General features: G+C 36.1%; 1 protein-coding gene across 1 annotated transcript; it reads left to right on the top strand.

Annotated features, from left to right (window-relative positions):
• Positions 1 to 4,945: 4,945 nt before the first annotated feature.
• Positions 4,946 to 16,400, top strand: LOC131060920 (beta-galactosidase 1). Its single transcript, XM_057994358.2, has 19 exons — positions 4,946 to 5,551; positions 5,787 to 5,882; positions 6,592 to 6,704; positions 6,810 to 6,876; positions 6,995 to 7,087; positions 7,252 to 7,395; positions 7,922 to 8,010; positions 8,264 to 8,369; positions 8,463 to 8,550; positions 8,872 to 8,990; positions 9,126 to 9,290; positions 9,928 to 10,097; positions 10,825 to 10,934; positions 11,123 to 11,232; positions 11,473 to 11,583; positions 12,526 to 12,636; positions 12,773 to 12,981; positions 13,158 to 13,497; positions 15,896 to 16,400. The coding sequence occupies exons 1-19, from the start codon at positions 5,402 to 5,404 to the stop codon at positions 16,004 to 16,006; spliced, it is 2,502 nt and encodes an 833-aa protein (XP_057850341.1). The 5' UTR covers positions 4,946 to 5,401; the 3' UTR covers positions 16,007 to 16,400.
• Positions 16,401 to 18,240: the final 1,840 nt, after the last annotated feature.

Below are 18,240 nucleotides of genomic sequence, written 5' to 3'. Positions count from 1 at the left end.
CCTAGTAGCAGCATCACCCTCCACCCTCCACCGAGATCTTGCCTTTTTTCCATTTCTCACCCATCACTAGGACCTGAGCTTTGTCATTAAGCATGTGGAGGCCCATGACACTCATCTAGACAACATTCTTGTTGACACTTACCACTGTGTTGAGCATAGTGTGGATCTTGTTGATAGAGTTTTCTAACATACTAATTATTTCATCCGAGTCCATTTTCATAGATTTCACATTCCTTGCCACCACCTCAATTAATGCCAACATCTTCTTAGACGCTTCCTTCTCCATACCTCTATTCCCAAGACTCTATAAGCTATCCATTTAGTTGGAAAGGGAATTTAGTCTATCTTTAATTTCATTGATCTCACAGATGAACCAATTGGCCAAATCAACCTATCCTTCAATAGATTTCATGAGCAGAACCGACACATTCTCAATATCATTCATAGGAACATCACAAGGGAAATCCTCCTTCGTACCCCCATAAGACACATTACTAGTTTGAAAATTAGCATCCTGAAACTCCTCCTCTCTATCCATAACAATCTCCTCATGGCTAGGTTTATTAGTATTAGGCTGAGTCTTTTTAATCACATCCTCATTATCTTTCACCTCCACATTGTCCCTCCTAGCCCTTTTCCATTGTTTTCCTTTTTTGGCCTTGCTGGGTCTAGAAGATTTGCCAACTTCAAAGCTCTAGTTAGGCCTAGGCTCCTTCCCTTCTCCATCTTCCCAGGCCAATCCCCAACAAGATTAGAACTCATTAGAGAGATGTACTCCACCTCATCATCATCAATATCAAAATCGTTAGACTAGGAAGGCCTAGGGATTTTCTTAGTTTTCTTCTCGGATGTAGACTTCTTCTTGTTACCAATATGGAAACATACCTCCTCATTCAACACTTCATCCTTAGTATTAGTGGACATGTTAGAATAATGAACCCTAACATTATGAGCATATTCAATTTTGCATTTGGGCTGAGGTACCTTAAAGAGAATAAACAAATTTGGCATACTCCATAAGGAGCAAAATAAGGCCCTCATGGAGCACTGGGGAAGTATGACCCTTTTTGTGGTCATTGATAATAGTAGTTAAAGACGATAATAGGTAAAATGAAAACGAGACCAAACGTTTGTGATAAAAATATTTTAACAGAATAAAATGGTGGCCAAAGAGACTAGTAAAGCGCCCATCAAGATCAAAATACCTCATTATAACTTCAACCATTTTTGCCCAGATGGGTTTGATGGTGCCTCGATCATAGCCACCTGGCTTAGTCCCTTTCACTTTATCGATCTCCTCTTCTTTAAAGAACAGAGAAATGCTCCCCTTAGAAGCTTTACGATCCCTATAAATCTTTTTGCCATCAATTGAGAGACCAATAGCTTCTGCAATCAAATCCTGATACAATCAACTCCACCTTGTGCATTGACAAAGTGCCATTCTTCTAGCCTTTTAGGAAGGCCTTGGTAACAAGTGGTTCAAACCATGGATCTTTTCCATGAAGGGAGTAACCCCTCCCACATAGAGCTTACCCCAAATAATAGGATCTTTCTCCCATTTCTCACAAGAATTGGATTCCATTCCATACACGTCCCCACTCATGGATTCTAGGGGACCACCCAAAAAGCAACAGGACTTCGTAGTAGGGACGATATGGTTAGAGAAAATAGAGGAAATAGTAACACCAAAAATAGTGATGGGCAAAAGGAAAATAAGGCATAAAATACCCACAATCTATGTGGGATTATGAATGAGATGATAGGAGCTAATAATGAATAGTAAAGGCAACACCATCTTAACATGGAAGAAATCCAAAGAATAAATGTGAGAGGGATTGAGAAGACTCCTCACACTCCATGTCCCTACGAAAAAAATCTAGGGAGTAAAGAATAATCATTACAAACCATAAGGACACCATCTTATAATTCACACGTATCATTGTTAATCAAGGTTTTAACTTCTAGGGGGAGTGGGTCATTAGTCCCCCACCAATGTATTGAGTCATTGACAACACCATCATCGGCAATATAGTATGCCACATGGTTTCCCTCCCTATAGATATGAGAAACAAAACATTCATCTAAAGAGTTCATAATGTCCAAACAATCCAAAATCATACATTGGATAGTCCAACTAGGTTTTTGAATCCCTTTCAAGTAGTTTATAATATTCAAGAAGTCTCCCTCGATCCACACCTTCTTACTACCCTCAGAGAGAGCCAATTTGAGACCAATGTAAGTAGCCTTAGCTTCGACAAAATGGTTTTTCAAGTTGCCCAATGGGAGGGCCACTGCTGAAACAAACCTACCATTGTGAAAAACTACACTTATATCGTTTCACTTAAAGGTTTCATATTGTTATGCTCCTTGTTGTAAAACTTTGTTTCAGTTGTAGTCAAATTTATATTGCCCTTTCAAGGTGTTTCTTTTGAAAGACATCTCTATTGTACATTATTTCTTTAATTAATATACATGCATTTTTCCAATAAATAAAGAGTAGGTGATATTTTTTGTCATGTATTAAATTACAATATGTGTAGTTTTCAAGTCCAATTTACTAACCCATATTTGTAAGCAATGGTTCACATAAAACTCTCTTTCATGACTACGAATGGTTCACTTAGCACTTATTTCATTCAGGTGATGGTCACGAGAAAAAAAGTATTGAAACTTCACAAAAAATCATCCATCCCAATACTACTTTTACTTAAACATATTTGTTTACAATTTTTTTTTGAATTAAACTCAGTTAACTTGTTTCCCTATTTACAAAACTTTCTACAAATATTATCAATAAATTTATAATAAAATCAAATGTGAACCCAAACACCTATGTCTAGAAAACAACACTAAACAAACCTTCCACAACAATATATGTCAATACATATTTTAGTAGGTAATGTTTGAGATGGCATTATTTTATTGGTCAAAATGAAATGTTGAGTAAACATGTTGTGGGTATTAAATAATTTTTGTGAAACGCTACCCAACAAAATGGTTGATTTGGAAGTTACAGCTCACTCTCAAGTTCCAACACCAAGTTAAGTTTCGAAGCACAAGATTTTTAATAAACATATTTGAAACAACCAAAAAGAAAGTTGATTTTATTAATAATAATAATAATAAAAAGAAGAGGCTGGGTTCGAAACTCGAGAAACAACAAATACCTAATCTCTAACGCCCTTTTAACAAATATGAATGCTAAAAGTAAAATCTATCGTTCATCAACTGCCCATCTCTTTAAGGAACTATTAAAAATTCTAAAGGGATGGTTTGTTCAAACTTTTTTAATGCCACCCATGCCATGAATGTATGTCTTTTTTTGTCTTTAATGTTTCATCTAAAATGCACATCTATTGAACTAATCATTATAGAAGTAAAAGAAAAAAGCAAAATTTGGTAGTGCAAATTAAATTTCATATTTAAAGTGGATATGTATTATGAATAATTAGTTGAATTAAACATTATTTTGATTTTTAATCAAATTATAACATATTGAATAAATGAAGAGTTCTAGAATGACTGTTGTTGTTTTGGAATCTATTGTGTGAGATTTTTTGCATTAACATAGGTTAGTTTAGTGACCTAGAGCTTAGCTCTTTGACATTAACCAAGAGGAATCGACAAGTTAGCCTAGTGACCTAGAGCTTAACTCTTTGATAGGATGAGACCCCTTAACCTTTGAGATGATGAGTAAAGGACCCCATTGTTAATTACCACATATCACAAGTTAAACTGCTGCAAGCAAGGTGTCGAATCCATGTTTTATAACCGAAAGGAATCGATAGGTTAGCCTAGTGACCTAGAGCTTGACTCTTTGAAATTAACCAAGAGGAATCAACAAGTTAGCCTAGTGACCTAGAGCTTAACTCTTTGATAGGACGAGACACCCTATAACCTTTGAGACGATGAGTAAAGGACCCCATTGTTAATTACCACATATCACAAGTTAAACTACTGCAAGCAAGGTGTCAAATCCATGCTTTATAATTGAAAGGAATTGATAGGTTAGGTTTCCTTTCAGTTAGCTTAGTGACTTAGAGCTTAGCTTTTTGATATTAGTCGAGAGGAATCAACAAGTTAGCCCAGTGACCTAGAGCTTAGCTCTTTAATAGGGTGACCCCCCCCATAACCTTTGAGATGATGAATAGTGGACCCCACTAGTAAACACCATACATCGCAAGTTAAATTGTTGCAAGCAAAGAGTCAAATCCACGACTTGGATTGCCTAAAGCAATATAAGAGATTGAGTGAGTTGACATGTATGATCTGATTGAATATTAGAATTTTTTTTAACTAATAAGAATCGATAGGTTAGCCTAGTGATGTAGAGCTTAGCTCTTTGATATTAATCAAGAGGGATCAATAGGTTAGCCTAATGACCTAAAGCTTAGCTCTTTAATAAGATGAGTAATAGACCCCATCAATAATCACCATACATCGCAAGTTAAACTCCTAAAAGATAAAATCAGACCACGACCCAAACGACCTAAAGTAACATCCAAAACCAAGTGAGTTGACTAGATCTAATTGAATATTAGAATTACTACATAAATATAATTTATTTTAACTTTAACAAATAATATTAAATACGATATAATATATCATCATCCTCGCTAACTAAACTCCTTTTCATACACCTTGCAGAGGTGTCCTTTGCACAGCATTACAAAATGCCAACCAAACTTTGGCACAATCTGGTAACCCCCCAGAAGGGCGTGACCTCGACCGACACATTTCAGAGGAATCAGTAAAAGGGAAATATAGTTTTTTAACTTATAATCCACCCCTTGCGCACAATCCCGAACATGCAACTCATTACCTACAACTGGCAACTTAGTGTTCCGTTTTAAACCCCACGCGTACGGTGTATTACGGAATATATTTTACGAAGCAGTTTTGCAGTTGCGAACTCGGGTAAGTAGAGAAAACGGGAAAACGGAAAAAAGCAAACCGATGAACACAGGAGTCTTCGACAAGTCCCTACAAATAAGGGGACCTTAAAGCCCAGTGTCCTTCACAGAGGTGTATTGGGGACAAAACTCTTTCAAGAGAACTGATACGTCGGCTATTGCTGTGAGTGGAGTATTTTAAGGCGAGCTGCATTTTGTAGGCCTGCGAGCAGATTGCCACAGGCCTGCTGCCTCGATTAGCGAGACTGGAATCCAAGGCTCTCTTCGATTGCATTAATTAAAACTAGCATTCAAATTTCGTTCCATTTGGCGGGACAGTTCCTCTGTCAGTCTGTCAGTCAGCTGGGAGGTCTATAGAAGTTGCACATTGGACTCGGCGGGAGTTTTCCGTGGCAGAAAAAGCTCTTCGTTTGTGCTGTGAATCAGCTACACACATTACAGAGCTAGGCTTGGTGATCTGTTCGAGTGTTTAACTGGAGTTGAAGGAAATGGGGTGCAGTTTTTGGGTTGTGGCTCTGCTTGTAATTGTGGGTGTTGTGGAATGCAGTGTAGTTTATGATCGTAAGGCACTGGTGATTAATGGGCAACGGAGAATTCTCATGTCTGGTGACATTCATTATCCCAGAAGTACCCCTGAGGTATACTTGGTAGTCCATTTTAGTGTGTTTTTTTCTATGAACTCTGGTTCTTATAACTTGCTTGTTAGAATGTAGCACCTCCTTGTCCATTCTATACACTTTTTTTGTGTTTTGTATGGTCTAGCGAGCTTATTTGGACTTGTGTTATGGTGGGTCTGTGCTTAATTTTAGTCAAAGTGATTAATTATGATTGCAATCTTTTCGGCTAATGGGATTAGTTTACTGGGTGCTGCAGATGTGGCCAGATCTCATTAGAAAGGCCAAGGATGGAGGACTGGACGTGATTCAGACTTATGTTTTTTGGAATGGGCACGAACCTTCTCCTGGAAATGTATGCTTTGTTTAACTCTGGTAGTTGTGTGTTCTTGCAGAATATTGAGTTCACCGTGTGTTGCTTGTCTTCTGAGTTGGGTGGTTTCTTTTAGCTACTGAGATCTGTTCCGTGGTGTACTCACATTGTAGTTTGCGTTCTGTTTGTTGCCAGAAATTTGGTTTTCTTGGATGAAAAACATGCTCCCATTATATATATATATATTTTGGTTTATCTCAATGATTATCTGAAAAAGCTACCGTGCACAGTCCGTTTATTCCGTTAACCGGTAGAAACGATCATGAATACAGTGATAAATGCAGGGCATTTGTATTTTATTCTGTCTATGTTTTTATCTATTTTTTGGATCCACAAGTGATCACTCTCGGCACATATATCAGAAATTTCTATTTGTACCCGCCATATGATACAAGAAATAACAGAGGGCTTTCCATTTGTTGGCATCTTTTCCACTGTCAACAGTTTCAGTACGTTGAATGCATGCGCTAATTCCCAACAGAGTGTTTATAAAAAACCCATATTGACATTAAATTTCAAGTCGAATCTAGGTTCCATGCAATGAATGCCATGTTTTTTTCTCAAATTTATTCGGCTATATAGGGATGTATTGAGATTCACAGTTTGTTACAGGTTTCAAAGCTACATAAAGGTCTGTATGCATTTTGCTGCAGGTTAATTCTGACTCTGTATTGCATTATTGCTTTTGCAGTACTATTTTGAGGGTAGATTTGATCTGGTGAAGTTTGTGAAGACAGTCCAGCAGGAAGGATTATATGTCAGTCTTCGGATTGGTCCTTATGTCTGTGCCGAATGGAATTTTGGGTATAATTTTCTTAGCTGATCTGAATTATATGTGAGGTCCTTTTCTTTCAAATGCCCAGCAGGGTGTTTTAAATGCGGATAACAACGCTTTTGATCAATTTACAGGGGCTTTCCAGTTTGGTTAAAGTTTGTCCCCGGAATCAGCTTCAGGACGGATAACGAGCCTTTCAAGGTTGTTCTCTATGAATTGTTGACACTTCTAATAATTATAAATGCTATGTATCTTTACAAGATTTTATGCATAATATTTGTCCCAGATTCTCATATTGAATCAGTGATGAGTACTGCAGATGGCAATGCAAAGTTTTACAAAGAAAATTGTGGACTTGATGAAAAGTGAAGGGCTCTTTGAGTCACAAGGTGGACCTATTATTATGGCTCAGGTGTGTGTGTCTCTTACAACGTTACCATGAATCTATGTTAAGGCAATGTTTCCAATCTTCGAGTCACCAATCTTACAAAAGATTAATGGAGCACGGAGAGTTTGAAGTGTACCTCTGCATGGAATTAATGTATGCTCACTCTTGCTAATTCATTCTCCTCACAGATAGAAAATGAATACAAACCTGATGAAGCGGTGTTTGGGCCTGCTGGGGCCTCATACATGAACTGGGCTGCACAGATGGCTGTGGGATTGGGTACGGGTGTACCCTGGGTTATGTGCAAACAGGACGATGCGCCAGATCCTGTGGTGAGTTCTATTTCATACAACTCACTTATGTGTTGAGGCTTGGGTACTCTAATGCCTCTATCAATTGTGATGTTCAGTTTGGATTTAACTTATGTCCATGCGATTGCACAAAACGCATTTCATCAGTTCAGTTTCCTAGCGTTCAAATTGTTGAATTTTTAACGTAGAAAATTAGAAATGGATGTATACCTATACGGACAATTAAAAAAGTGGTAAATAATGCAAGGTTTCAGGTTTCTCACGTCTTTCTTATTTGCAATAATCTAATATGGAAGTAGCTTCACATAATGTCTAGATTATTCGATTTTGAATAGAAATGATGGTGAGAGTGTAGTTGCAAATCTAAGTGAAATTGTTGTTCATTGAGATGAATAGCTGATACTTAGTCAATTGAAAGCAATGTCGCTGATGCAAAATTAATTGCAGGGTTTTCAAGGTTTTTCATGTTATTCAATGTTCTGTAATAATTCTTGATGAGAATCTTAGCATTCACTGTTTGAACATTTTTGTTGAATATTCTCAACAGATAAACACTTGCAATGGTTTCTACTGTGACAACTTTGTACCTAACAAACCCTACAAGCCATCGTTATGGACTGAGGCATGGAGTGGCTGGTACATAAATCATTCTCTCGTCTCAATGCTGTTACTTTAATTTTGACAGTTGCTAATATAGTGCTATTTGCAATAATTAACAAAGTTGAAGGCAAACCGTACTCCCTGATGTTTTGCAGATTCTAGCTTTGTATTTGTATGCGTATATTGAGCCTGTTGTAAGAGATAGATAGTAAAATGTTTACTTTTAACTAGTGGGTACAACGGGCCTTAAAATTTTTAATGATGAGCTCATTTTCTACTGTTTTTGTAGGTTTACAGAATTTGGGGGTACTACTTCTCACAGGCCAGTCGAAGATCTGGCCTTTGCAGTTGCTCGCTTTATTCAGAAGGGAGGATCCTTTGTGAACTATTATATGGTAGGATTCACCTTGTAGCAAATTGGTTGTCCTAGAACATCTCATTCTTATATGGCTTCATTTTAATAATAACTCAATTCCTCTTCTTTGCAGTATCATGGTGGAACAAATTTTGGCCGTACTGCAGGGGGGCCTTTTATTACAACTAGTTATGACTATGATGCACCTATAGATGAATATGGTATATGTTTTGTCTGGCATGAGATAAGACTCAGTGCTCATATTTTTCTTTGTTAACAGTGTTAAACTGGAATAGAGACAATTTTTTCTTAATTACATATGATGCTTAAAAAGCAATATACTGTTTATCTTTTAAAATTTTGAGGTTTGAATCCCACTTCAGTTCCTTGCTAGTTGCTACCTTAGGAGTCACGATAAAGCAGTTGGATCTTTATTGTTTTTAAAGATGTAAATTGTTCTGAGCTTGGGATTTTATTCCATATTCCAAATTGCTAGAAATCCTTCAGAACATGAACTATTGTTTTTTTTCTTGCATTGGCAGGGCTTCTTAGGCAACCGAAGTGGGGGCACCTTAAGGAATTACACAAGGCTATAAAGCTCTGTGAGGCTGCTTTAGTTAGTGGTGATCCTGTAGTTAATTCTCTTGGGACTTACCAGCAAGTAAGTTGTGTTTTGACTGGTTTGATACATGATAGCTCACTTTAGTTTAATGACTCATTTGAAAGAGGGAAGAAAGTTAAAAAGTTGAAGATGCTATTATCAACATAGAATCAGCTGACACCATTGCCTTTTCAGTCTTATGTGTATTCTGCAGGGCCTGGAAATTGTGCTGCTTTCCTTGCAAATTTTGATGCCAACTCTGATGCAACAGTTGTTTTCAACAATCGGCACTATCACATCCCAGCTTGGTCTGTTAGCATTCTCCCTGACTGCACAAATTCAGTGTTCAATACTGCCAAGGTGATAGCTAAATCCTTTAATTGCCAGTGTGCTTCTAAACTCTTACCGTACAATTTAGTTGGTGGTTCTACTTGTATGCTCTGATCTAGAATTATACAACTTATTGGAATAGGGTTGATGTGTACAAATCCAGACCATCTACATGCTTCTTTTTTAACTGTGATCTACACTTTCTGATTTGATTAAAGAATAGCAACTTGAGAGTTTCCTAGTTAAGGATGAATATTTTGGAATGGTCCCTGCTACTTTTAGTACTGTTTAATTTCAATGCTTATCTGAAAGGAGCAATGTGGAGGATTTTTTTTTTGTATATTGATTCATGTCATGCTTCTTTTTTAAATTGTGATCTATATTCTAATTTGATCAAAGAGTAGCAAGTTGAGAGTTTCATAGTTAAGTATGAAAGTTTTGGAATGATTCCTACTACTTTTGTTACTGTTTAATCTCGATGCTTATCTGAAGGGAGCAATGTTGAGTATTTTTCTGTCTTCATAGGGAAATATATTTATTAAAATAAGCTTTCTTCTAGATCGCATTGTATTTCCTCTGTGCATGGATGGAATGTATCTGAAAAACTTTGGTCATACATGAATTATAGAATTTATGGCACTAATATATTTACATGTCTCTATGACAGGTCACTGTCCAAACATCTCAAATGAAAATGTCACCCGTCAAGGGATTTGCTTGGGAATCATTCCAGGAATATGTTGCCTCCAATGCAGATAGCTCTCTCACTGCAGTAGGTTTGCTGGAGCAGGTAAACACTACAAGAGATAATACCGACTACCTGTGGTACACTACAAGGTGAGATATATGTTTTCCACATCTTTGTTTCATGCTATAGTTTTCTCAAGGGTTATTCAGTTGAATATTTTAGTAAAAATTCTTATGAATTAGAATGACTCCTTTGTGTTGGTTTTAACTTTAACATCGTTGAGATTTGTAACTATTGTTTTAGAGAGGTTAGCTAATTTCTTCTGTTCTAATTCATAGATTGCTAGATAACTCTAGTTGATCTCTTGCATGCTCATGCTTCTCACAGGATAACTTTATTCGATGTTTTGCATGCTTATCCTTTACACTTTTGGACATCTCACTTTTATGTCAATTGCCTTACATTAACACTTTCACATTTGGCTTGTTTTATGGAAAACCCCATGTACTGATTGTGTCTGAGCTCTAAATGTTCTTCTGCTTTAAGTTTTTAACTGCTAAAAGTAACAACACAATACTGTTGTGAACAGAGGAATTTCTAACCCAATCATCAATAAATTTCTTTTTTTCTTCTAAGTAGATCTGCATTATTTAATGCTTCCTCAAGATTCTAAATGTTTTATGTTGCAACTGTGGATTATATTCCTTATAAAATTTCTCGCTTGCAGTAGATAAGAAGACTGTTTGATGAATTGTGATTTGGTTGGTTTCTTAAACAATAATCTTGAATCAAATTAAAACCAAAGAGTTTCCTTTTGCCGGGAATGAATTGGTGGTTTCACATGTTAATACATTTGTTGAATCCTGCGTGCTGCAGTGTTGAAGTTGGTGAGGATGAGCCCTTTATAAAGAATGGTGGCCTTTCAGTTCTTTCTGTAGATTCAGTACGTGATGCATTGCATGTTTTCATCAATGGAGAGTTTGCAGGTAAAGGCCATCCAACATTCCTGAATCCGGAGAGTGCCTTCTAATTTAGTGTTGTTCTGTCAGACATTCAAAGTGGAATAATTGTTAATATTTGGTCTGTGTTTTTGGTTTTTGGATGCTGAGACGTAGAAATTGAGAGTTGGGAGGACTTTTCATGTTGGATTTATGCTTCTCATGGATATTTGCAGGCTCTCAATTTGGAAGTAAGGAAAACCCAAAAGTGAGATATTCATCTGGTGTGAAGCTTAGGGTTGGAACAAACATAATTGCACTCTTGAGTATGACAGTTGGTTTACAGGTTTGTTTCAAACCACATGTAGGCAGTTGCTTCTGTATTTTTGTCTTGTTTGACAGATGCATAAGTGAAAAATTTAGGTGTATGGGTGCCAATTTCTTGTTTTTAACTAATTTCATCTATAAGAATTTAGTCATTGGTTGTTTTAAGTTTATGTGACATGAAATCGGATAGAGTATGGTTTGCCACTAATGCTTTTCCACATGAGATACTAATTCATGATTTATCTGCGTATGGTTACAGAACATTGGACCCCATTTTGAATCTTGGAATACAGGGATTCTTGGTCCAATTACACTTAGTGGCTTTAAGGAGGGAACACGGGACTTGTCAATACAAAAGTGGTCTTACCAGGTTTGGGTCATTTTAATGCAAATCTGTTCTTTTGTTTTCTTAGATAGGATACTGTAATCCAGAGTAGAAAAGTATAGTTTGTATACATTTAATTATTGGTTACCTTTTTAAGATAGGATACATGTTTTCTGGAACACAAATTAATAATTAATTTAAAAGGATTGAAGTCATTAATTTTGGGTCAAATATGTCATCTTTTGTTTTCCTGCTAAGCTAGCGATGCTTGTTCTTTGCACATGGTCAACATGGAATATATATAAAACATCTATTTGAGATAGATGCTTTGATAACTGGACATATGACAGGCATTGCTTAAATTTAAAGCCTGTTTTTAGCTACATACCAACCAAGATTGGAACTGAGATTGAGTACTTTTCCTTCCTAATATCCATTAGTATCATATGTTCTACTTATTCCTTTGCTAAGTGTTACAATTGGGCAAAACAATAGAGATATGCTTTGATAACTGGACATATGACACAGTGCTTAAATTTAAAGCCTATTTTTAGCTACAGACCAATCAAGATTTGAACTGAAATTGATTATATTTCTTTCCTAACATCCTATTAACACCATATTCTTTCTATACACATAGCAAATTGTAACAATTGGATGACTTTCTTTGATGCTTTTCACCTGTAACTGGTGGATCTGGGAGCTTTTTCATTTTTTTCTTTCTAGAGTCTAGAAAAACTTAACTTTCTTCCTTCATATCCAAGAATATGAGCATGAGTTTTGGGCATTAAGGATGTTCTTTTGAAGTTCAAATGTAAGAGGGTGAATCATATTGAATGGATTACAAATGTGTGGTACAAATTTCTGGGAGAAATGCTTGTTTGGCATCTTGTGATTTATCATGGTTGATGGTACAGGTCCATGTTTCCAACTGATATTGTAATGATTTTCTATGTATATGTATATCTTACTTTTTGTCGCATGCAGGTTGGTTTGAAAGGTGAATCGATGGATCTCCATACAATAGATGGGCATTCCTCTGTTGAATGGATGAAAGGAGTAGTTGTCCCTCAGAGACAGCCACTAACATGGTACAAGGTATGCTCCTGCTATTAAATATTAAAACCATGATTATGTGTCAGCAACCATTGGGACCATGAAGAAGTTTGCACAGTTACAATTTGTGTGCGTTGTTTTAACTTTTTTCATTAAAATTAAAATTATTACTGTACAGGCAACATTTGATGCACCAGCTGGTGAAGATCCAGTAGGATTGGATTTGAGCGTGATGGGGAAAGGCCAAGCTTGGGTAAATGGTCAGAGTATTGGACGGTACTGGCCTTCTTATCATGTCAATGGTGTCTGCTCAGATGGATGCAACTATCAAGGAACCTTCCGTCCAAAGAAATGTGCTGAAAATTGTGGCCAGCTTTCTCAACGCTGGTGAGCTTTTATTTTTTTGTGTTCAACTTTCTACTTTATGCTAGTTTACAGATGATAGACTGTAACATTTGTCCATCTTTTTGTGATAGAATTTGAATTTAAGAGATTTAAAAAACAATGGTAAGAGTCACTAAGAGGAATATGCAGTTGATGGGCAATAATTTTCATTGTTTCAGGTATCATATTCCTCGATCCTGGCTGCAACCAACTGGAAATCTGTTGGTGGTTTTTGAAGAAATAGGAGGTGACATTTCAGGGGCTTCACTTGTCACAAGATCTGTAAACAGCGTTTGTGCTCATATGGCTGAATCACATGCTCAATCTATTAATTATTGGCGCCTTGAGAGTACTGACAGAGTGCAGAAATTACACATACCAAGACTTCATCTCCAGTGTGATGCAGGACAACAAATATCTGCCATTAAGTTTGCAAGTTTTGGAACTCCCCAGGGAGAATGTGGAAGTTTCCAGCAAGGGTCTTGCCATTCTCCAAATTCATATGCAACAATACAGAAGGTTTGTACTTCTTATCTGGCAAGGTTTACTGAAATTTGTTTATTGATTTGATTATAGACAGACAAATACAAGGAGTAGCTTTTGTGTTTGCTAGTTCAAGTGTGTGCACAAGTACACAAAATTAAGGTTAAAGAGGGAGTTGGTGGACTCGAGAGAAGAGCAAGTGGAGCACCATGTATTGCATATTTTCCTGTAAATGAAAGAAAAACTACTTTGTCAACAAATTATCAGAGATGATGGAACTTAAAAAACAAATTCACTTGGAACTTAAAAATTAAATTCACTTTCACTAGAGAAGTACTAGGGTGAAAGAGTCCTAGGTTACAAAGAGCATTTAAACTTTAGTCACTAAATAAGTGTAATCAGAAACAAGAGGGATAGATGTAAGTGGTTAAACCCCAAATCGGAAGGGAAAGGGAACTGAAAGAACCAATTACAATTATAAATAGCCCTGTGAGTAAAGAATTGCTCAATTAAGTCATGAAACATGGAGTGAACGACACGAGAAAACTTTCTAATGATGCATTATTCTCTCAAAATATTTAGAAGCTCCCTTAAATTGAAGTGGATTCATATCTGCTTCTAAAGTGATTTAAATTTTAATTATGTTTACATGAGCATATAACAAGGCCCCAATTGCTATATTGTGATGACTGGTGCTCTACCACTCAGTGAATTTGATGTCACTTGATTAGGTTTATGTGGAACCCTTTCTTAGAGTGTTCAAATCATAGTTTGCAGACTCATTGGACTTGCCATGGACTCATCTAGATTCGCGAGTCTGTTGGTGGGCTGAGTTGACTCGCCAAGGACTCGTGAGCCGAGCCCTGGCACAAGACTTGCGAGCCTGTGCCAAGGACTCGTGCGAGTCTACAGTAAGGATTCACGAGTCCTAATGAAGGACTCTTGAAGCTAGCTGAGAACGCCTAGTCAAGGATAAAACTTGTTTTTTTAACTTTTCCTCACTTTTGACATTTGTTATTGCTCAAAACAAGTCTGTAGTTTGTTGTTTTTCACATTTGGACATATCATTATATGTAATTTTGTAAACGTTTATAAACTTTTTTTTGCTCAGTATACACACTTATAAACTTATGCTGCTGTTATACATTTTAAAGTTTGAAACTATGAGTACGAATCATGAAATTTCAAATATTGTGTTTGGAGATCATATGACGTGTAATGTTTCAATTATGGCTCTTATGTTCTCTAAATGCATTAATTTATTTTTGTATTTTTGTAAAACTACGGTTTTCTTTTTGGCTTAGTCTTTGCCGAGCCCTTTCCCGAGTTTTTGCTGGGTCCGAGTTTAAGTCTGAGTCTGAGTCCAATTTTCGGACTGCCAAGTCTGCAGCAAGTCCAAGTTTTCCAGCTATGGTTCAAATGTTGCCTCTCATAAAACTGTGTTAGGAGATATTGAAGAAAATATTAACTGAAAACGCTAAGGTATCCCGATATTAGCAATCAAATTTTTTTTGAGAGCTTTAGATACCCGAGGCCTAAAGACATACTAGTTTTTCTATTATCTTGAAAAATCTTCATTCGGCATTGAAAAATCTTCATTCGGCATGCAAAAACAGAGTCATGATTTTGTAAATGATTATGTTGTAAGACATTTTGACATGTTAAATGAGCATGCAAACGAGTGTAGAGTTAAGTATGCACTGACAAGCTTCACTGTAACCTTGTAGACATGAGCGTGAGGTAAATGGTTGCTCTAGAGAGAGAGAGAGAATGGGGGAGGGGGGGAATTAGGTAACCCACTATAACTCCCGATTAGGTAACTCACTGTAACTCCCAAACCGGAGGCTAACTGCATTCCTAATGGTATTGCTGGGGTTGAACACAACCGATATTTGTGTGTCTCAACAGCTTACCAATCAGTCTACATCTCAGGGACGATGGATGCAAAAGATTAGATTGGTAAGTTTGAATGCATTCAAAGCATAATGCGTAGATTGAGGATCCGTACATCAATTTTTATATTGAACCCTCTACAAAATTGTAACTGTCCTGCTATCCTTTTGTTGCCGAGTATGCTATTTTTAATCTAATAATCTAATGCATGCATTGAAGAGTTTTGTCATATTGTTTTGGAATGTATCTACTATCTTGTAAAAATTGTTTGAATGCATCGCTGTTAACCTCCGGATAGAACAGTTTTTTCATATGACAACTAGCAGTTGCCATTATTGATGGTAGTAAAAACCAATGTACTGAACTACCATATCAAGAATCATTATTTTCACAGGCTCTAAGATGGGAGTGTGTACAGTATCTGTCATTTAATTATGTTGATATTTCTGTCACTACAATTGTCATTCAAGGTTTTGCTTTTTAGGAAGTTGTTTGAGGTAGTTTAACTCTAAAAGAAGCTGACAAAGAACTTGTTTTGCAGAAATGCTTGGGACAGCAAAAGTGCTCCTTAAATGTTTCTCATAAAATGTTCGGTGGAGATCCATGTCCAGGGACTTTGAAACATGTGGCAATTGAAGCCGTTTGTAGTTAGTGGAGATTTGAGGACCAGATAATGGTCCAAAAATTATTTATTCTTATGGAATATTTTTTCTCCTCTATGTTCCTTTGCCAAGCATAAATCTATAGTTTTGTACACATACAAGCTTTGAAGGTCAAGCTTTCCGCCATCTAAGGTGAAGAGCACATAGCGTTCAGAAAAGTCTCAGATTGTAATTCTGAAAGTGTCAATTATGAAGAAAAGTCTCAGATTGTAATTCTTGAAGTGTCAATTATGAGAAAAAATCTCAGATTGTAATTCTGAAAGTGTCAATTATGAATAAAGCGCTCAGCTGTTTATAAATGGGTTAAACAGTTTGGCGGTGTGCTTTCTTTGTACAATATTTATTGATGCAGGTTTAATAGATCGCTTGTCTGTTTTATAGTTATTTTTTATTGTGTAATGTTCGGTATCAACTCTTGCCCATTGGCCAAAGATTTAACATTTGTCTCCAGATTTGTTTCTTCAAATTCAGTAAGCATTGTCAATCTATTTAAAATTTGCAGTTTTGTATCATAATCCGTAAAGAAATTTCTCGTCTTCACGAATCTGAATTAGAATGAATTCAGATGTGGTAAGCTATTTCAAAGGTTTTTGGGTGGGTTAACCATCGAGGTTGTCATGGCACACAGAGAACCTTGGGAACATGGTTTGCCATATTTCACGTACTTGTCTATTTTGACTCTAAAATGATAGTACGGATTAACTAACACGCGTGTTAGTGACACGCTTTACACCGTCGATTTTGCAATTAACGACTGCGATTGACTAACCTGTCGCTAACATTCTGTATGAAAGGTATTTCACGGGCATTAATAATGCAGAAATTGCAGACCTTTTTCAGAGAGTATGTTTATGTTTAGGTGAATAAAATGTAGCATTAACAATGCACAGGGAAAAGACTATCAGTGACAATTAAAGAGGAGACCGGATATATCTGGGTTGGGGAAAAGACATCCTTACAAGTGGAAACTCAATCTACAAAATTTTGAATAATATTGCAGTACAAATTAGTTGTGTAGAAAAAAAAATAAAAAAAATAATAAATGAGATACAGTAAAATTCTAAGGAAACATCTATTAGCAAAGTATCTATTGTTTAGAGGAAATAATTACAAGCTGCTATATTATAATTAAAATCGTAGTAGCTGCTATATTATAATTATTTGACTTAAATCAAGAAATATATAAAGATTTTTTAAAAAAAAATGATGTCTTTTTTCATAAAGATAACAATTATAGTCAAATTTAGATTTTTGAAGTATGATATGGATTATTTTTTAAAGAAAAAGTAGATTTTTATAAGGTAAGATAAGATTTGTTTTATTCTTTAATTGTTGTTATCATCTAACAATCTCTACTTTGACAACAATTTCCTTATTTGCATATGTTCATTTATGGCTATTTTGCAAGCCAAGAGAAGTCAAACTCTCATCTCAACTTTTCTATTAATATTAGTTTTGTAAACATGTTGCACAATTTTTTTGTGAACTTTTTCAAGAGTTGTTTGTAATAATTAATTGCTTTTTCCAAAAAAATAAAAAAAATAGAGTTACTCCACTTCCATCAATAACTTGTATTACAAAATGGTATTTGTACACACATAAAATTGACTACATTAATATTTAATTAATTATGTCTTTATCACAATAACCTACCATTACCTTTAAATTAATTAAATTATATTTAATTAATATCCCCTTTCCATTTCTTCCAAGTATTGATTTATTTCAATAAATCAAACTCACCCTTATGGAATATTCCATTTTTGTCCCTCATCTTAATTAGCTAAATTAATCCATGATTAATTAGGCTAACTTAGTGATTCCTACAAACCTATCATCTAATTCCCTCATTATCCTAATTAATCAAAAGCTTAACCAATGTTAGTATTTATTCAAATTAAAAATACTACACATCTACCCAAACCCACACGTGACTCCACATGTGAGTTCACGTGTCCACATCACCTTTGACCAAGGGGTTCTCACATGTGTGAGGATGCTCTTCCCCATAGAGCCACCCTACTCTTTCCCCTTTTAGCTCGTATGTCATAAACTCTCTTCCACTAGCCCTTACACCTTTCCACAAGTGTTTCCACTTGTCACCTCTTTGGACTTCCCAAGATTTGCTCACACGTGTGAGCACACTTACCCTTGCACCCACTTCTCCTTGTGACACTTGTCACAAGGCTAAGCCTTCAAGCTTGGGACCACATTCCATTTCAAT

This window comes from Cryptomeria japonica, chromosome 1, assembly GCF_030272615.1.
Source record: "Cryptomeria japonica chromosome 1, Sugi_1.0, whole genome shotgun sequence".
NCBI classification, from domain to species: domain Eukaryota; kingdom Viridiplantae; phylum Streptophyta; class Pinopsida; order Cupressales; family Cupressaceae; genus Cryptomeria; species Cryptomeria japonica.
Note: the sequence above shows the minus strand (reverse complement) of the source record. Positions and strands in the feature narration are given on the sequence as shown.